The sequence below is a fragment of the Oryzias latipes genome, chromosome 8, assembly GCF_002234675.1.
Source record: "Oryzias latipes chromosome 8, ASM223467v1".
NCBI lineage: Eukaryota > Metazoa > Chordata > Actinopteri > Beloniformes > Adrianichthyidae > Oryzias > Oryzias latipes.
In genome coordinates, this window is record NC_019866.2 from 7,711,789 (window position 1) to 7,731,399 (window position 19,611).

The 19,611-nt window shown below is 38.4% G+C and overlaps 1 protein-coding gene across 1 annotated transcript in view; it reads right to left on the minus strand.

The window, feature by feature from the left end:
• Positions 1 to 13,500: 13,500 nt before the first annotated feature.
• The window catches only part of LOC101156328 (heparan sulfate glucosamine 3-O-sulfotransferase 4), a 90,930-nt gene continuing 84,819 nt past the window's right edge, over positions 13,501 to 19,611 (minus strand). Inside the window, exon 2 of the mRNA XM_004071592.4 lies at positions 13,501 to 17,570. Coding sequence (XP_004071640.1) covers positions 16,916 to 17,570 — 655 coding nt within the window. The 3' untranslated portion in view covers positions 13,501 to 16,915. The remainder of the gene's footprint in view (positions 17,571 to 19,611) is intronic.

Here is a 19,611-nt window from a genome sequence, read left to right on the forward strand (position 1 = left end):
TAATGAATGAGTGTTATAGATAGAAACTACACAAACCTGCTCTTCCATCATTAATACTAAGCTGTTGCCAAAAAGCAACCTGCTTTCAAGGCCACCGCTAAGTGACCCCTTTCACACATGCAAACCAAATTCTATCTGTGTAACACTGAAAGCAAACAAGGGCCCGTCCAATGTTAGGCCGATGCTAAAATCTTTTGTTCACAATGTGCTGAAAAAGCTGGTGGGAAAAAAAACTAGTCTATCACTGCTAGAACAGGTGGCACTTCATTCTTGGAAGTTTTTCATTTTGGTGGATGAAGTTACCAACAGCTGGAAAATGCTATGTTTACATAAATTATGCCCATCACTTGAAAGTGAGCGTGATGCCCATCGACTGACAATGTTTGAGAGGCTTGAAAGCAGGCCAACTCAGAGGGATTTGGTTGGATGTAGGGACATTGAAGCGCTCTTAGAGATCAGCGCACAAAAGGAGCGGCTTATCTAAAGGCAAGTAAAGCCAGGACTTCAGCACAAGCTCATCTGCTAGTGATTCCTGTGGTGGGCAAATTACCCTTCATCGCAGTCGGCATCTTTGTAATACACCATATAGAGAAGAAGGGAACATCTGATTGCAATTCCTCCCTGGGAAATGTAAGAAAGAAGCATGTCACACATTCTTATGGAAAGAAGTTAAAAAAAACAGATTATGTACAGTTGTAATGTAAAATATCTATATATTATGTTATGTTACTGCCTTTATGGACTTTACTTTATGTTTTTTTTTTCCTTCTTATTGTTAAAAAAAAATCTGATCGTTTGATGTGTTTTGACCAAAGGTGGACCATTCTGACTACTGGACACAGATACAAGTATATAAAAAAGAAAAGAAAAAAAACTGGAGCCAAGTCAATTCACCAAGATGCTGCTTGGTGGTTTCAAACATGTATTGATCAGAGGAGGAGAGACTTCTCAGTGGTATGAATAAGTTCATTAATTCCAGAGTGAGCGGTAGAGGCTGATGAAGGATGATATTATCGGTTGTCAGAATGGGTTGAGGAGCAGACTGGATCAGAGATGAAGACTGGATCAATACATAAACAATCCAGGACATATACCACACTACAGTAAAATGGTCCCCATACTACTGGGTAGTAGTGGAAAGACTGTAGTGATAGAATAAATTGGATTGGAATTCCCACCTTTTAAGGCTGATTTACACTGGTCTGTCTGTTGCGTTGACACAAAAAAATAGTCATTAATCAGTCTGAATGTTTACATTCTGACATCTGTCCGCCTGCAACGCTAGCTTTACGCAGGAATTATAAATCCAGTGTGTTTTAGGTAGCGTGCCCACACGATAATGCACGTTACCCCACAGATTACACTATTGCCCATTTCTGCCTGGGATGATGAACATTTAATTTTGGAAGTAAAACATCCCTTCTGACTCAAAACATACATCTTACTTTAACCCTTGTGCCATCCTAGGCACTTCAACTTTGGGAATTCGGTCATCTAGACCCACTAGACAGTGTGTTGAACCTTTTTTTCTTCAATGATTTGTGATCTTCACTGGTGTCCATGGATTACATCCACCTTTGTCATGGTAGGAATAACACGTCAATGTAAGGATGGGGTCATCTAAGATAGCACCAGGGTAAATGGGCATGGAGCCTAATTGCCAGAGTTTCTGTTGAACTACCTTAGCTGAGGTTGGCAGGACAAACCACTCCTCTGGAAGCAAGGGGGACAGACCAGACACGTAACGGAGACAATATAAACTGACAGTCATGAGACGGACCTACATAACTCAAGGGAGACGGCCCGCAGACAGACCAGTGAAAATCCGGTGTAATCCTGTACACCTGTGGACAGTACCAAAAGGTAGGGGCTATCAACATAATTTAAAATATTCAACCTTGCAGAAATATCTTTACAGTCCGATTCCAAAACTTTTTAAAACTCCAAGGTTTGGTAAATTATCCCAACAATCTTGAAAAAATTTGCCTCAAACAGCCCAACTTAGACCAATGGAGGACATTCTGTGATCTCCATCCATCTATGTAGACAGTCATTGGTTTTAACATCACATTTGCATGGACTTAACACTAAACTGTGCATATTCTTCTGTTTTTCCTTTCTCTGCCACTTGAGGCAGCACAGAAAAGAGGTAGATACAAATAGAAGCAGATTTTTCCTGTTTTGTTTGTTAATGTGGTGGTTCACTGGCTCAGCCTTTCACCATTAAACAGAGTTACAAAAACTTTTCTCTAATCAGCTGTTTTCTATGCGATAATTTGGTAATTTTAGTCATTCTTTTAATTGTTTAATAAGAATTCTCTATTTTTTGTAAAGCTGAAAGGTGTTCCTTCAGATAATTACAATAAGTGTATTACTTTATTTTGTCAAAATGTAGATTGTCTTGCAGTATTAAACTTAAAGTATTTCTTTCCTGTGTAGTCCTAACATTTCTTAATAGCGATGATGTTTTTTTTTTTTTTTTGCAAATGACTGCATATAACGGAAGCAGATCTAATGCCTCCCGGTAGCATCTGTTCAGACTGTTCAGCTGTTCGTCTAATCAAAGAGAAAATGACTACAACACATTTATCTTTTCAATGCATTTTTATGATGGGCTGCTGTGAATTTAATATCTTAGCATTGCATGGCGGAAATCTTTTGCAAAGTACAATCAGACGGTTGAAAAAAATATTCACATAACATCCCATTAAATGGCCTTCATGGTTTATCTGCTCTCTGCATGTCTCAGAATAACATTCAAAATTGATTCTGCTGCAGGCAATCCAGAACTGTCCAAAGAAGTGCTCACCCGTACGTCTTTCCTTGAACCTGAATTCCCACTTGGGGTTTGATTCTGGCCCTCATCTTGTGCCTTGGTCTAGCAGAGTTTCTGCAACACAGCAACATTTATATTTTAACGGCTGAATATGAATTATGCACAATAAGCAGTGAGAAGAAATTTAATGATGCCTCGCTGGTACAGTCTGCCTCAACAAACGAAGAGTGATTCCCCCTGTCTTGGCTGCAGGGATGAAGGTGCTGATTTGACCTCATCCTTCTTGTTGCTTTAGGTTTGCAGTCAATGCACAGGTTTAGAGCACAAGATTGGGGATGAGGGTACCTCACCCTGTCAGAATATTGATCCACTCTGACATCTAATGTAATGATTCTTTGTCAGTAAAGAGATGACTGGACAGGCTGAATTTGGGTTGTATCGCTGGTGACTTTTAATTAAGACTCCTCTGCCATCTCCTTTTGACCTTGTCATCTACAGCACACCACAGCCAGGGAGAGATTTTTTTTTTTGGTTTGTAAAAGAGAAAGCACTTCAACAGGAATAAAATGACGTATATAGGCACAGGGTGACCTTGATTTGTTATTGATAAGATGATTTTATTTTCTTTAAAAGCAAAGAAATAGACATGTTCCACTGCAAACAAATACTTTTTCAAGAGTTTCAAAAGATAAAAGCTTGTGTCTCTAAGCTTAATGAACATTTCAAAGACTCTTTGGTCTTGTTAATTAATATTGGAACATATTTTTGAGTTTTTAGAGAAATAGACTGTACTTTACAGAAATATTTAACAAAAAAAAAACATCAACTTTGTCTACAGAGCTATAAACTTTAAATGTTGAAATTCTTTGATTAAAACAGCTAGAGTGTTACTTTATAAAAAATCCACTGTATTTTCATTAAAAGGACTGTGGTTTCATGATTCCATCTATTTTTAGATAAGTAGATTTAATGGTAAATGGTAAATGGCGTATACTTATATAGCGCCTTTCTTCCTACAAGGACAAAGCGCTTTACAGTCACAAACCCATTCAACCAGTCACACACACATTCAGACACTGGTGGGGATTAGATTACATTTAATCACACTTCTATGATCGTCATATCTGGGACTGGTGGTGTTTTAGCCATGTGGGTCTTTTTCTGAAACCCAGGCACTCAATTGTCCAATCTCGCCCAAGCTGTACTACTGCACTCTTACTTTCCAGTGACGGAGAACCCTGCGGTAGACAATCCTGTCCTGACTCTAGGTTGCTGGTATTGGTTGCCCAGGGGTGAATATCCACAGGCTCTTTTTCCATGGGGGTATCCAGGGGCGCCAGCTACCTAAGCAACTAACATGCCCACCATATGCCTTGTCATGAGCATTTATTCATGACACATTTTATGGTTTATTTAAACTTTCTCTCTACTATTTTTGTTTTTCTGTACCCTGAAACCCCCATCCCTTCCAAAATTAGCCTCCTTTGTCCTGAAAATGTTTTTTTAACGTCTCCCAAGGTCTTTTCTCCTTCCATTTCTGTTTAGTAGAAACCTTTGCATAAGCCATAGAAAATATAACCTCAATTTTAGCAGTGAGCCCTTTTTAGGACTGCATGGTAGTGTAGTGGTGAGCTCTCTAACCTCATGGTGAGAAGGCCCTGGTTTGAATTCCGGGTAGGACCTTTATGTATTGATGCTTTTTTTTATTTTTTATTTTTTTTATAACTTGTCCTGTCCAACGATTGGGCAAACAGATGAGAGCTGAAGGCCTCTTGGGTTGGACATATTTTACTTTTACAACATTATGAGTCTTCTGACAAACCAGAGGTATGTCTGAATAATCCCCTTTTGTAATCGAGGCCAAACTTCATTCATTTTGATCATATTTAAAATCTTTTGTGTTGGACCGGACAGAAAAGGAAAGAAGGGAGGAAGAAAGAGGGATGTTAGAGAGGTGATAGGAGGGTGATCATGGGGGGGGGGGGGTAAATAAAACCATGAAGCAGCATAAAGCAACAAGCTACTGGATGTTTATCATTATGGTAAGGTTCAGATGTAATACATATCTCAAAGGCCGGGGCCTGTCCACACACACACTCAAATGTTATAAACAAACCTGTTAGCTGCAAAAATGTCCACATGTCAACATGTACACAATACAGATAGTGTTCACACATGCATACTTATGCCTTCAAACAAACTAGTTTGAAATATTTCATTCAATCACGCAAACTATTAGTGCAAAAGGGACATAACACCTGTGCTCAATTGAGTGTTTATGTTCTTCTAAAAAGGATGGTGGAATGGGAAAAGAAGGAGGGAGAGTGCCCAGCCATCCCCACACCAAGACCCCCGCCGCGGCAGCCAGAACCCCCCAACGCCACACGGCAGCAGGCAGAGAACAACCACCCCCCGGGCAATCATATCCGCCACCCAGGCCAGGGCCAGCAGGACCGCCGCGGGGCCCCCAGAGCCAGAGAGCAGGAAGGCACAGGGGGACAGAGAGCCGCCGCCGGGCCCCACCCGAGAAGGGTGCCCACAGCCCCAGACGAGCACCTCATCACCACCCAGGAGTTCTTGGCATCCCCCCGCCCCAACCCCAGGTATGAGCCAGGACCCCCCAAGGGAGACCCGCTCCGCGCTCCAGGCAGCCACCCACCGGGCCCACGGTTGGTCTTTATGTATTTATTCTTCACTCTTGCTTCCTCCCTCCCTCTTCCTTCCTTTAATTGTTTACTCTAAAATTGTCCACAGGTGTAGATGTGAGTGTATATGTGATTGTGTGGCCCTGTGATAGACTGGCAACCTGCCCAGAAAGTACCCTGTCTTCGCCCAACAGTAGCTAGGATAGGCTCCAGAAACCACATGACCTTAAAAAGGATTCAGTAGGTTTCAAGACCGATGTATAGATGGATTTTTGGGAATTCCAAATACTAATATTAACATAATAGTTGACGTTTTGTTGCTTTTTTAAACCCACCACCAGTCTGTTATTTATAAACATTGCAGCACCAACTGTGGAATTCCTATTTTAATGTCAAGTAATAGGTCACCAAACTAGAAAATGTGTTGCTGCAGTTCTTGGTTTTGCGCTTCAGGAGGGGAAAATGATGGTTGCCTTGGACTCACAATGATACACTGAGGTCTCATGAGTCCTGCATTTATTTTACACATGTGCAGATGTAAAACTGCAAAATAAATCTGATATCCCCTGACGAATGAACATTTAATCTTTCACAAAATAAATTTAGCCACGGAAAAAAAGTTTGTGGGGTTTCATTTGCCACAAACTAAATGAACCTGAAAGCTGTCGACAGAACACGAACAGTTGTTAATTCTCAATGTAAACTGTGATGACAGAAATACGAAGGACCAAACTGTGGGATGGAGATAGAAGCCAAATCCAACACATAGTTTAAAATTAGAAACTTCACACAGAGTTAAAATAGAAAGGTAAAAGGTGCTTATTGGCTTCAAGTTATATTTTGGGATGCGTGTTTCTCTTCCATATGGTGCCCCCTATTTATTATTATGTAAGTGGATATGTGGAGTAGGTGTTAAAATAAAATTATTAGCGTTTTCTAGGGTATAAAATCATGCTTTACAACTATATCTAACTGTCTGTCTGTCTATCTATATACAAAGTCGGGCAAAAAAGTATTTAGTCAGCAACCAATTGTGCAATTTTCCCGCTTAAAAACATCAGAGAGGCCTGTAATTTTTATCATAGTTATGTTTCACAAGCCCAATCTAGCATAGGCGTAGCAAAAAAAAACAGTAAGCAATATTGAAGATATCCAGCTGCACAGTGTGGTGTCAAATGGCAGCTCAGAAGAGGAAAAGGAATATGTTAATGCATTTATTTGTCTGCAGGTGGAGAATTTAGAATTGGATTGGAGAAAGAGAGACTTTGGCTTTCACATGGCAGTAGTTGTGCCATAAGTCCGAGCTTTTTCAAACATCCGGTTATCATCTGCCTCTGATCCAATGGGGTATGAATAAAGAAATACTCAGAAATGCAGTTTAAATCTTATTTTTTTTACACATGTCCCCCTCTATGAGAAAAATGCTACAATAAAAACACCAGAAACACAATTTTCAATTGGAGTGGGTCTTCAATGTCCGCATGGTCTTCAGCAACAATTTAATTCAAGTAACAACACTGGAAATGCCTTTGGACATTTACTAATAGTGGGGAGTTATGTTCAGTTTACCGTAACTGATGCCCTAAATATATTTGTTCTGACTTTAGAGCAAATGTTTAAACAAAGGTTATCTTGCAATGAGGTATCTTGAAAATGTATTTTTTTTTACCTGTATCTAAAAGCTTAACAAAAACATATTATTTATAGTGTTCCTTCCTCCATCTTAAATCTTAGCAACATATATACAGTATTTGCTGTATGAAAGCTTGCTCTGGCTGCACTTCTCTTCTAGTCCATTAATCTCATATGAGATGCGCCTATTTTGTCTCTTCTGCTCAGTGTTTCACGTGTTACTATCTACTTGATTTCTTTTGCTGCCAGTTAAATTCAATTAAATGATAAGACTTCTTTCACCTTTCAAATGATGTTACATTCCCAAAAGTGGTTAAGGAATAGAGGTTAAGCTACTTCAATTTAACATCTTTTGGTCCAGAAAAAATAAGGAGGAAGAAAAAAAAAACTTTAAACTTCCCAACTTTCCTTGTTACTTTAAACCTGTGCAAAGTGTTTCTATGTGAAAAGAGTCAAATCAAAAAAAGTTGTATACTGTCAGTGCCTGCAAGGGAATGCATTTCTTTTTCATGACTAATACTTTGCTCTCTCATATAAAAATAAAAGACACAAATTGGCCATTCTGGAAGACAGTAGTTTTCCATTTTGTCAAATATATTAACATATATATTCATTTGACAGTAGGCCAGGAATACTTGTTTGCTGTTGTGTAATCCCAGGAAAGTTAATTATGCTAAATCTCCTTAAACCTCACTGCCAACTGGATTTGTCCAAGAAACACTGTCAGTTGCTCACACACACACACATGCACGCGCATTTGTGCAGAAATTTGTATTAGGACATTGTATAGACTCCCATTACCTAATCACTTAAACTTAAACAGACTCACATTGTTGTGTCTCCTGGAAACGGTCCTTGGCTAAATCCTAGAGGGGAAAAACTAATTTAGTGAAAATATTAAGACGAAAACTCTAAATCAATCTTTTGACTCAGGACAATGTCCAAGCATTCATTGAAAGGAGAAAGTGGAGACCTGACTTTAATCTCTCCACTAATCATCAAGCATGTTTTGTTTAATACAGAAAATAACTCAGTATACACAGTTTGAAAAAAGAGCCCTCTACAAAAATGTCTTTAAAAAAAAAGGGAAGTACCGGTTAAAAAAATAAACAAACTCACTATACTTGGTTTTTAATACAGAAAATTTCAGCAAAAACTTTGTACAGGGCTTTAGGCCTAATCTCAGTGTGTTAACAGATTTCTGAAAGTAAAACTTTTCACAAACCTATTTTTATTTGTTGGAAAAAAATGACAAAAGGAATTATGAGTGAAAAAGGGAACAGAGGAAGCCATTTGGCTCACATATCAATGCTTTTGACTTAAAAATACTAATTGTGAAATTATGATAAATTAGTAAATCTTAGGCAAAATTCAAAGAATAAAACCAAGCTGACCAACCACAGAAATCTTAAACTTGATAAAAAATAAATAAAAAAAAGAATAAAAAAATAAGAAAAGTAGTGACTGACCAAAAATCTAATCAAAGCAGTTGATTACAATAAAAATTCTGATGTGATCATGGGGAAAGCAGAACATGTGAACAAATAACAGCCTGAATACTTAATGAAGCATACCTAAACTAACCAGAAAAAAAGCATAATATCAAATACTTTAATCCTGATATCTTCTAGACATGATCTAAAAAACTAAGCATAATTAAGAAAACCTCTAACTTTCATCAAACGTTTTTCAGTCTGTTAGTCTGCCCCATTATGCAACTAGTGCAATACAAATTTGATCTTATTCACAGATTAAACTATAAAGAAAAAAATAAATCTTACCCAACATTTTATTATTGCTTTGTCTCCCGGTCTCACAGGAATTTGTGTAATATATGATCTGACTTACCTTTTTATCACCAGATCATTCTGGAGGTGTGGACCAAAAAGGGTAAATGAATTATGATGCTACGTTCACACCGGGCATATGACGAACGCACTAAAAGAATGGCGCTAAAAGTGCATCCTTAAAAAGGTTTGTTTAGTAAATGGTGCGTACACTGGACAAGTAGGGAGGGGCTTCTTCTTTCTTTACTTTTCACTGGCGTATGCCCACCCTCTACAGTTGGAAGAGGCGTGGTGTGAAATGTTGAAATGGTGTGAATCTCTGGAATCTTGCTCCACTGCTTTTTCTTTCACAGCTCTATTCCGCTATATGAAAGACTTGGTGTTATATAATTCGGCCAGGCCCAAATCGCAATTATTAATTTATCCTTAATGATCAACTTACAAACAAGTTGGCACTTCAGTAAATTAAAAAACACCGTCATCAATATGTCCCGACCAAATCTGAGTCTCTGATTGGTCAAAGTTCAACCTCGTTTAACATTCTATGCATTTTCAACATGTTTAGTATGTAGAACCCAAAGATGTTTATAGAAACCTGCGCAACAATGCGTGAATACAAGAGTTTTCAACACGGAAGCCCAAAACGCACACACACACACACCTCATAAACACAAATTCGTTCCCACAAGAAAAAAATGACAATTATTTTTCATTCATGTTTCTGCTGCTTAAACCATCAACACTGCAACTCAACTTTATTTGTCATTCAAATGTTTAGTCTAATCTAAAGGCTAAAATCTGGACCTTTGTTCCTCAAAAGCTTTACGGTCCCAAAACATGATATGGTTGTGTCAGTGTGGTCCTAAAAAGATCACAATTAAGGTACATGAAACTACAAATCACTCAAATATCCTACTTTTTTTTGTTTTTTCAAGCAAACAGTTGCATTCCAAAGTTGAAGATTGATGATTCTGTCCGAGTGACTGTTAATAATGCATGTTTCACATTTCGTATTTTCCAGTCCCTTAGCATTGGACTGCAGTGTTTTGCTCTGGAGTTGGACTGCTCGAGGCTAAAACCTGACATTACTTTGAGTCCTGCATCATTTATACATTGTCAGCATCTGCATGCTGTGGCTGCAGCAGACTCAGCCCAGTGAACAAACATATTGACAAGTTGCCACTCAATATAAGAGCAAATCAGAGCCACTGTTCAAACTATATTGTTCCTGTAAAAACAATGAAGGTCCTTTCTTCCACAGTCCTGATGTTTAATTCATTGGATGAGAGAGCAAAATAAATGTAGAGATTACTACAAAACCTAAAGCGTTATAAATTGTGAAAGACTAAAGAGGAAAATAGATATTAAAAAAAAAAAAAATTCTTGATAAAGACTCCATCTTTTTGTAGAAAATCAAGCATTTAAAAAATTGTGTCAAGTTATGACTCCAGCCTTATTTGTATTCAGTGTATTCAGGACTGAGATGATATATTCTAACCAAAGATTCATAAATCCCACTTGTGGGGTCAAACAACCTTATTCAAACTTTATCTCCTGACTGAAAGAAGAAGATATTGTGCAGAAATATTGCTTCTGCACAATTATAATTGCATAATATTTACCCGGTGAAAGTATTGTCATTATTCTGCTCCGAACATATTTAATAGTGAGTGATTACATATAACAAAAAACTGCATGGGTGTTTTTACTATAGAAACTATTTAATGTCAGTTGTAGTAGGTTTAGGGGCTGTCATCTGGACTTGTTTTTTTACAGTTAGAAGACGTTTCACCTCTTATCCAAGAGGCTTTGTCAATTCTGAAATAGCTGGTCGAGGAGCTGGTATATATGCGCTCTTGGGGGAGGAGTCAGGCCGGAAACTGGATGGTATTGTCAACTTTGCCTGCATGGTTTAGGGGCGTTAAGAGTCCTTTGTCCTCAGCCGGGGGTTGGGGAGCCAGTGACTCCCTCCCCAAACTGGTCATCTCTTTCAGCTGTTAACGACTCAGGTGGAACTGATTTGGGTTGTTTAGTTTTCAAAACACTGCCGTAGATGGATGGAAGAATAAACCTGAGACCACCATTCTTATTAAAAGAAGGTTTATCCTTCTTGACGAAGATGGCTTATTTCATTCCTCGCTATTTAATGTCAGTTATACCTCTCTCTGAATGTGTCCTCCCAAACACTGATGATTAACAATTTTGTCATGCATCTCAATTGTGTTTAATTTTCTATTAAAAAAAAACATATTTTCTTTTGTTTTTTCAGCTTTTCCTTTTCCTGGCTCCTCCTGCCTCATTTGCCTCTCTTTATTGAAGATGTAAATGTGAAATGGAAGCTGTCAACATTAAACACCAACCCAGAGAATGCTCTCTAATCCTCTGCTTCCTAGGTTTTGTTTACCATTGGTGATATTTTGAATGCCAAACCCTTATCAAGCTCTCGAGAAAAACAGAAAATAAATAAATAAATAAATAAATGCCTGTAAAAATGAATTTGTGGATCTTTTAATGAACAACCTCACAAGGAAATAAAAACCACTTGAATACTCAAGTCAAAGCCTCTGATTTGGCATTTTTGGGAAATGTGATCTATTATTTTCTTCAAGGAAAGATTATTGAGTAATTTCTATAATTTAGTTATTCTTTTTTTATTTTATTTTTTATTTTTATTTTTTTTATTCTAATTGAAAAGCTATCATTTACACCTACTTTTCCTATCCAATAAAAGCAAACTGCACAGTCATAAGACATTTCTTTACATTTTTCTTTTCATTCTATGTTTAATGGAAACTATTTTTCCTCCAGTATGCTGTACTCAGTAAGTTTTTAAAATTTATTTTTATAAAGAACACATAATCAAATAGAAATATAAAGAAGAGAGTGCATCATTTTGGAACATATGTTGAACATTTTAGCTGTTCCATTCACCAAAAATCAGAAGGTTAAATAAAAAAAAAAATTCCAACATTGTAGAAGCAGACATTCTGATTAAGGTGTTGCATGAAAGTGTACTTTTATTTAAAAAAAAAAAAAAGAAAAAAATGATGACAGATTGAGAAATAAGGTTGCAATTTCAGGCTAACCGGAATGTGACCAGGTGCTGCACAGTTACGAGTTTTCAGAGCATGATAATTGTCCTGAAAATATATGCATGGATAGACAAAGCAGCACAAAAATTCCTGCAGTCACTTCCATGCCAGAACTTATCCGGTGTGAAGATGAGCAGCTCTGGTAGTTGTGAAGTGTAATGGGATCAATACATTGATCATCCAAGTGTTAGAAGTCAGCTGGACATCAAGGAGGACCTCTGCTGTGGGAGCCTATTAATTGTTTTGTTTATGCAGCTCCAATCACAACATACCACACCTCTCCCACAGAGAATTAATGATTACTGGCAAAAGGTTAATATCCACTCAGCTGAAAATGCATCAACAGTAAATTAATGAGATCATTACCTGCATGGATTGATAATGAAATTAGTCTAGTTTCAAAGTGGGACTGTCTGCTATGTGGACATATTGATTTGAAAAATAATGCATCTGTTGGTAAAGCCCTTGACCAGATGGCCTTTGCTGAGCGATCCTTGATGTTGGAGGTCAAAATCGATGAAAGAAGAGACTGGATTTGGTGAAATGCCTTTCATACGAAGAGATAAACTTTATAAACATCCATGTAAGAATTTTGCAGCAGTTACATTATTGTATATTTTAATTCTATTTTTACTTTTCATAAATATTGTATTGTAAAGACAGAAGTTAATTCTGTTTTTGAGTTTAAAATACAGAAATATCAGAGTTAAGTTTCATTCATGGTAAATAATTAGATAAGTCATCGTGATTACGTTTTTTGTTCTAACAAGTATCTACATCTGTGTATTTTTCACATAAACTGGTTGAAATAAAGTTTGATGGACATTATTTTAGTAGAAATTACTTAACTTAATTTATAATTCTTGTTTACTCATTTGTTTGTACTCATATTAGAATTACACTTAGTTATCTTGCAGGGTATGCAAGGAATTTGGAAAACTTTACACTGTGTTTCCCTTTAAGTCAGACTAAATTATATTTTTGGCTGAAGATGTCCTGGATCGATTTTAGGTCAGTGAGTCAGATTGTTCAAAACGAACCAATATCGACTATAAATCGCACCGTCAACCACAAATTATGATATGAATAAAATCGCTGTTAAAATAATTCGTAACTCCCCTAGACATTGTGTTTTTTTATTTTAAAACTCCAACCAAGCTGGGTGGCTTTTTTTTAAATACCAAATTCAGTTTTCTAAACCTTCTTTAAAACGTAGAGCATTGTTGATTAGAATGTTTTATAACGGGATAATTACGCATAAGCCACACAGAGATCACTATGAAAAGAGAAGCTGTGGTTGGATTAAAAAAAAATAATAATAAAAAAAAGAAAATAAAGCAAAGGGATATGATACTGGGTTAATATCATTCAGTTGCAACTGGATTAGTGCACATTATCATAAAACAGTTTGAAAAGCCGACACAATTTTCTGCCAATTTCATAAAACGTCCATTAATTATGTATGCCTAATTTATTGGTCTGCATTATCAACATGTTTATCTTTCGCTGATTACTGTTTAATTGGTTATTAGGTGACAACTGTGGGCGCTGACGTTTAATGACAGATCTTTTTTTTTTTATTTGTTTTTGAAGTTGTGTGTGCTGAGGCAGACCTTTGTAGGTCTCCCAGTGCCTCCCACAAACACAAAGAGCTTCATTAATTACAACCACACAAAAGGATGAATTAGGAATCAGCAAAACACTGAGTTAAAAATACCAATTCTTTGTGTTAGATTTAGGTGGAACTTAATCTTTATTTTTGCAAAACTGTCAAATATGACAATCTGTTCATTTCTAAACAAAATGGTTGAAGTGGTTGCAGAAGAATATGTGGATCATGCTGTTGTAAAAACATCTTTTGGAATGTTGTGTGATAAAGGTGGTCTCAGAGATGTGTTGGGGCAGCAGGGATAGGAAATCACACATCGCGGTACAGACAACAGAACAGAGTTAAGATTTATGAGCGGATGCTTTTCCTCTCCAAAGGTGGTTAAAGGGGAAGTTTCTGTTTTGGGGAGCAGCGATAGATGAAAATGATTACTTCTGGTGCTGACTTTGCTCCGTGAAAGGAGCAGGAACTGCTCATCTGATGTTATTGGAACCATTTGTGATACAAGATTGTTTGATATTGTTGGAACCATGTGTGAAAGGAAATTGTTTCAAGAATTATTTCAGACTCCCCGTCTTGTGTTTTGTAATGACTATTAGAGTCTGTGTGACAACAGTGGCTCCAACTCTAAAATGCATAGAAAATCATTTCTACTCCACAAAGCAGGGCACCACTTGAATAAATTTAAAATGGTAATTTGGAGTCTTGCTGAAGATAAAGGAGAGAATGAGTCTTATGTGCTCAGTTACAGCACACGGGTTGTCCTTGGCAACACCCACACACACACACACACCTCCACACGTTCACATGAAGATTAAGATGGTGAAACATAAAAGATCAGGATGGATTTGATCTCTAGTTTGAAGATCAATAACATGCCGATGCATGAGTCGCATTTGAATCCATTAAGGCATAAAGGCCACCCCTCAACATTTCCTTACAGAGGTTTTCTTTACAAATGTATCTGGGAAACGACCTTTGGTTATCATTTTAAAACTGTAAATCCTATGATGGACCAAAAACGTGTCCTGTACAGACAGCACAAGAGTGACCTAAATTAATGCACCATCAAAGTGAAATTGTCAATAATTTGTTTCAGAAAGGATGCTCCTGAAGCAATGGCAGTATGGTGAGCAGATGATTGCCATCACAATTTTCCTTAAGTGATAAGGGAAACACTGTTGAGCCATATAACATGGTCCGCCTCCCAATGGGAGGAACAAATGAAGGGCAGTTTAGCATGTCTTTCATGCACCATCAGCCTCTTAGGACGTGTACCAGCCCTCTGTCTGTAACTAAAACTAACTAGAAGTATCAAAAAAACAGGTGCGAGTGTGTTGCAATTAATAAGGTCGGATCTGAGTTCTCCTTTTGGAGAATTCCCCAAAGCATATGATTTTAAAAATGCAAATGACACCACACTGCATATTCATGCTTAAAAAATGAAGTCTTCATCTCTCTGAAAAACACTGCAGGGGACCTTTTGTTGTTTCTTTTAATGCCTTATTTGGTGGGATTGTCTGGTTTGAAAGGTGGGTGATATATGTTGTGCAACTTGCAGGGGAAAAAAAAAATAATAAACTTTTGTTATAAATTCGTAATTAGCATGTAGGGCTTGCAGTGTGGTTATCTCTAGGGTACAGCTCCCCTGGATGGTGGCTTTGCATTGAGTCAGAGGATAACATGTGTGAGCAGACATGGAAAAGCAGAGGTGGTAAATACAGAGAGATGGCTGAAAAAAACGCCAAGGCATGGTTGCACAGGAAAAACCTCAAAGTGGAAGTTGTGACTGTGGGATGTTACAACTTGGAGGTAAGTGATCAGGTTCAGTGCTACAAAGGGCAGAATGGCTCTTACTTTGATTGAATCAATTGCTCTGTGTAAGTAGCTGCTGGTGTCGGTGTCCCTGGGGTGACAGAGAGGTCTGCAGAGAGTGAACCAATCCGGCCATCCATGGCAAGAGAACAGGAAGGATTAACAGAGCAATGCATCATAGCTGTAGCAACCATCGATTTGTTGCAGACTGTATTTATTGACTCATTGACTGTATTGATTGTCTCAATTGATGAAAAGTTCAGAGACAACAGACACACACAACGGGAAATGAAAAATAAAAAATATATATAATAGTAATAAAGAGAAAATGTGTCACGTTCCGTCAGTGCATGAGTATTCGACACTTAAAAGCAGATCTGTGTTTGTCACATTTGCTAATAAACCTCTGGTTCCACCACATTTCCCTGGTTGAAATGGCCTTATTCACGTTAAGCACATACTGTAATGGCTTTGTAATTTACCTGGGCATGTATGTGGCTTTACCTTGACAGCAAATTCCCTCTGACATTGACTTTGTTCCAGCAGCAGCAGTTTATTTAACACACCATTAATCTGTAATGACAGACAGGCCACGTTGCTGCAGATGTTTGGTGACAAACTTTTGCTAGGTCCTGCTGTAGTTTCCTTTCCCAGTCACTTGCACCATTACTGGGATAAAAGTGAAGAAGTTCACAAGGTAAACTGGGCCAAATAGTACTTTAGGTGTGCTCTGGCGGGGCGAAATATTTCCGTCCAGATGCAGGATCGTCTGATGCACAGGAAGTGGAGGGACTCATTTGTGAAATTAAACCCAAGCCATTGATACTGCGCCACATCAGAGTGCATGGTCATCAGTATGCTAATGTTCAACTGTGCAATGAAACAATCCAATTATTGAATGATGGCCAATGTACATCATCTCCCCTATTGAATGTGCAGGCAATTAATGAGTGCCGAGCAACCAGAACAGTGGCACACAGTAAATGAACACTTTGGCAAACTTAAAAGGATTGTCTCAACTCAGAATATGAACTATAAAAAGATAAGCACATGTCAAAGGATTATAGTACTATATATGTCCTCCTTTCTCCTTCTTCTAAAGCAGCAGACGTGTGTTGAGGAAAGAAAAAAACCCAAAGTATTCCATGGCCTCAGCCATTAAAATAGAAGATCTTTTGTGCTGAACGGTGCTGAGTGGGTGTTAGGGCAACAAACTGCAGGGAAAATAAAGGGAGAAGAAACAGGCAGAGTTTAGCCTTAGGTCTCATGAGGGGTAAGGACACTTAACTCATCGCATGCATCTCCATAGTCAACATGATTTTATCAGTTCAATGCTTTAGAAAACAAAAGGAATAAATCATCTCATTTACACAAATATAAATATATTTTTATGTATACACAATAATGATTGGCCATCGTCAAAAAAGCATGTCAGTAAACCTTTGCTAATGAACACAGACACTGCAAGGACAGCCGCGGCCTGCTTGAGCACTCTTTTATGATGAAGCAGGACGATAGGATCAGTGAGAAGGCTGGTGGTGTGGCCGAGTTGTGCCATGCTAGTCCTGGGAGCTGCGAGGTTCACTGTCCTCCTCCAGCTCCCACTGGAAGTTCTGACCAGTCATCTGGTAGAACATCATGTTAAAGGGTTTGTAGAACTTGTGCAGTCGCCGGATCACATCTGTGTCAATTTTAGGGTGAGTTCTCCCTTTGGATTTTCCGAGACATCGGGGAGTGCTGCTGTCCTCTGGCTTCTTCAGGCAAGGAAATCCTTTAGTTTTATTAAAGTAAAAGTGTTTGTCAGTGACAATTTGTTTAAGTCCCAGGAAGTCCTGTACTTTTGCCATCTCTCCTCCTGGGTCGACGATGAGCCTCTCTCCGCTGACAAAATGCATTTGGGACAAAGGAAAATACTGCATCCAACTTTCCAGGTGTAGGGCATATATTCCTATACGCAATGCGCTCCAGGAGGCATCTATAAGACCCAGCGTCCGGTTCTTAAAAGCCAGAACCTCAAAGGTGGGGATTTCAGGTTTCTTGGACAGAGTTTGGGTATAGTCTGAAATGGCTCTAGTGACAGGGTTACGCACCACAATAATAAGCTTGATGTCCTTGGCCATAGAGTGGATGCGCTTAGGGGCATGGTTAGTTACAAAGTAGCTGGGCGTCTTCTCCATGGTGATCTGCCCTTCCAGCGTTGAAGGCATCAGGTCTCTGGGAAACAGAAAGAGAGAAAAAGCAGTTTAATCCTTAGCACCTCGGCGTGTAAACGGAACACCCAAGGACATGGCACAAGCAAATTTGGTACATTTATTAAGCAGAGCATTATTTGAAATTACAAGTGAAAATATCTGTTATTATTACCGGACATTATGTTGTGAGGAGAAACATACAGCTAATTACATCCATGGAGTAATATGCAAAAGATAAAAGAAAGAAGATGAAACGGCAGGCAAGCAAGTATGCTCATTGCTTAATTGACTCCATCTGTGTTACTCCAGGAGCTGTTTTGGAACTTTAATAATGAGTTCACTGCATATCATTAATACCGGGGTGCCTGGGGTATTGTTTTGTCATACATTTATAATGCATGCTGGGCTCACACTCTTCCCTGGCACTTTTAGTTCTTATCCACATGCAGTTCCTCAGCAAAGGGTGCACTGAGCTCCTTCCTGTTCCCGTTTTGTGCCACATTTAAGGTTAAACACTGAAGATGTTTATGAGGAATTATGAGATTCAAAGAGTTAATTTGATGTATGGAGAAGGTTAATGCTTAGGATATTTATCTTGGAGACAGTTACTCGCCAATGTCACAATTATGTTCAGCCCGGTAGGTTTCTTGTGAAAATAAATTGTACAATGGACTACTGCTGAGGCAAGTGCAGGTTTTTTTTTTTTCTGTGGTTATATTTTTGTATCAATAATAAACCATAGCGACTGCCTCCAGCATATCCTTATCAGATGTTTACACTCATGTTCATTCCAAACCGTAGTGTTTTCTTTGTTTTAGGCTATGTGATTCATTGCTAATTCGGTACATTAAATCCTCTGTGAGACATGCAGATTACTTAACTACTAACAAATACAAACACACGAGCTCCGGCAAGATAATACAGGAAGAAACAGGATCCATACGTACACTTAATTAGGCAACGCTTGCCGAAAAATTCCAGTGTAAACACGACGACCAAATTCCTAATGATCAAGTCTTGCAGAGGTTGGTTCACTGTACCACTGTACCAAAGAAAGTCTTTTCCGCCCTCTTAAAGTATGATGTTGCACTGGGCCGTCCTGCACCATGAATCTACAGATGTAACGATGCAGTCACATCAATCATTTGCATCTTGGACATCTTTTAAATTAACTGTTCTCCAACAAAGAATCCAATTTACCCCTCTGAACATAAGAGCCGTTATGCACATATTGACCGCCTTCGCACACATGCAGCTACGGACACTGGACTGAAAGTCTCACAAGTGGCCTGGTAATTGCATCTCAGTAAGAGTATTGCTTTCCTGATGGGTAATTTCCCTCTGGATTATATTTGTCTCTTGGCAGTATGGAGCTGTGGTTACCTCTGAACTGGTAATAGGATATCAAACATAACTACAGATAGCGTGGTGACTAGAAAGAGTATTAGTTTTCATTAAATTCCCTCACTTTTCCCACTTCCTCCTTGCAGTAATGAATGGCTAAAGATTTTTGTGACCTTTCAAGGACTTCTGCTCAGTCTGCTATTTCACTTCAAAGTACAGTTGGGGGGTCTGTGGGCACAACATAAAGTAAAAAGGAGAGAAATAAAAAATCACCTTCAGGCAACTGATATCATACATTATGAAGGGCAGGTGCAGCAGCTCACAAGCTTTGTGGCGTTTCAAGTTTGAGCACATAGCATAGCAATGTCACAATGATCCAACACTTAATTATAAAGCAATGAAGATAGCACAAGCCAAGTGCTTTGTTATTGTGCTTTTGATTGGAAATCAGTCATGGATCATCTCCACCTAAAATGCAAGTGGGATGGCGATGTGGGACGGAAATCAAAATGCTGATAAACAAGCTAATTTCTGCATGCATGGCAAACGTCTCCTCTGGCCTTGCAGTCAAGTGGAACTGAAGTAAACAAGAACAAACAGTTAACTCCCACTTTTTCTTCTTTGCGTCAGCTGCTCAGCTCGGCACAGGTCATTCAGGTGGGTAGTTAGACAAAATCCGTAGCACTAAAGAGGCCTTTCCGACCATCTGGTGTTTACCG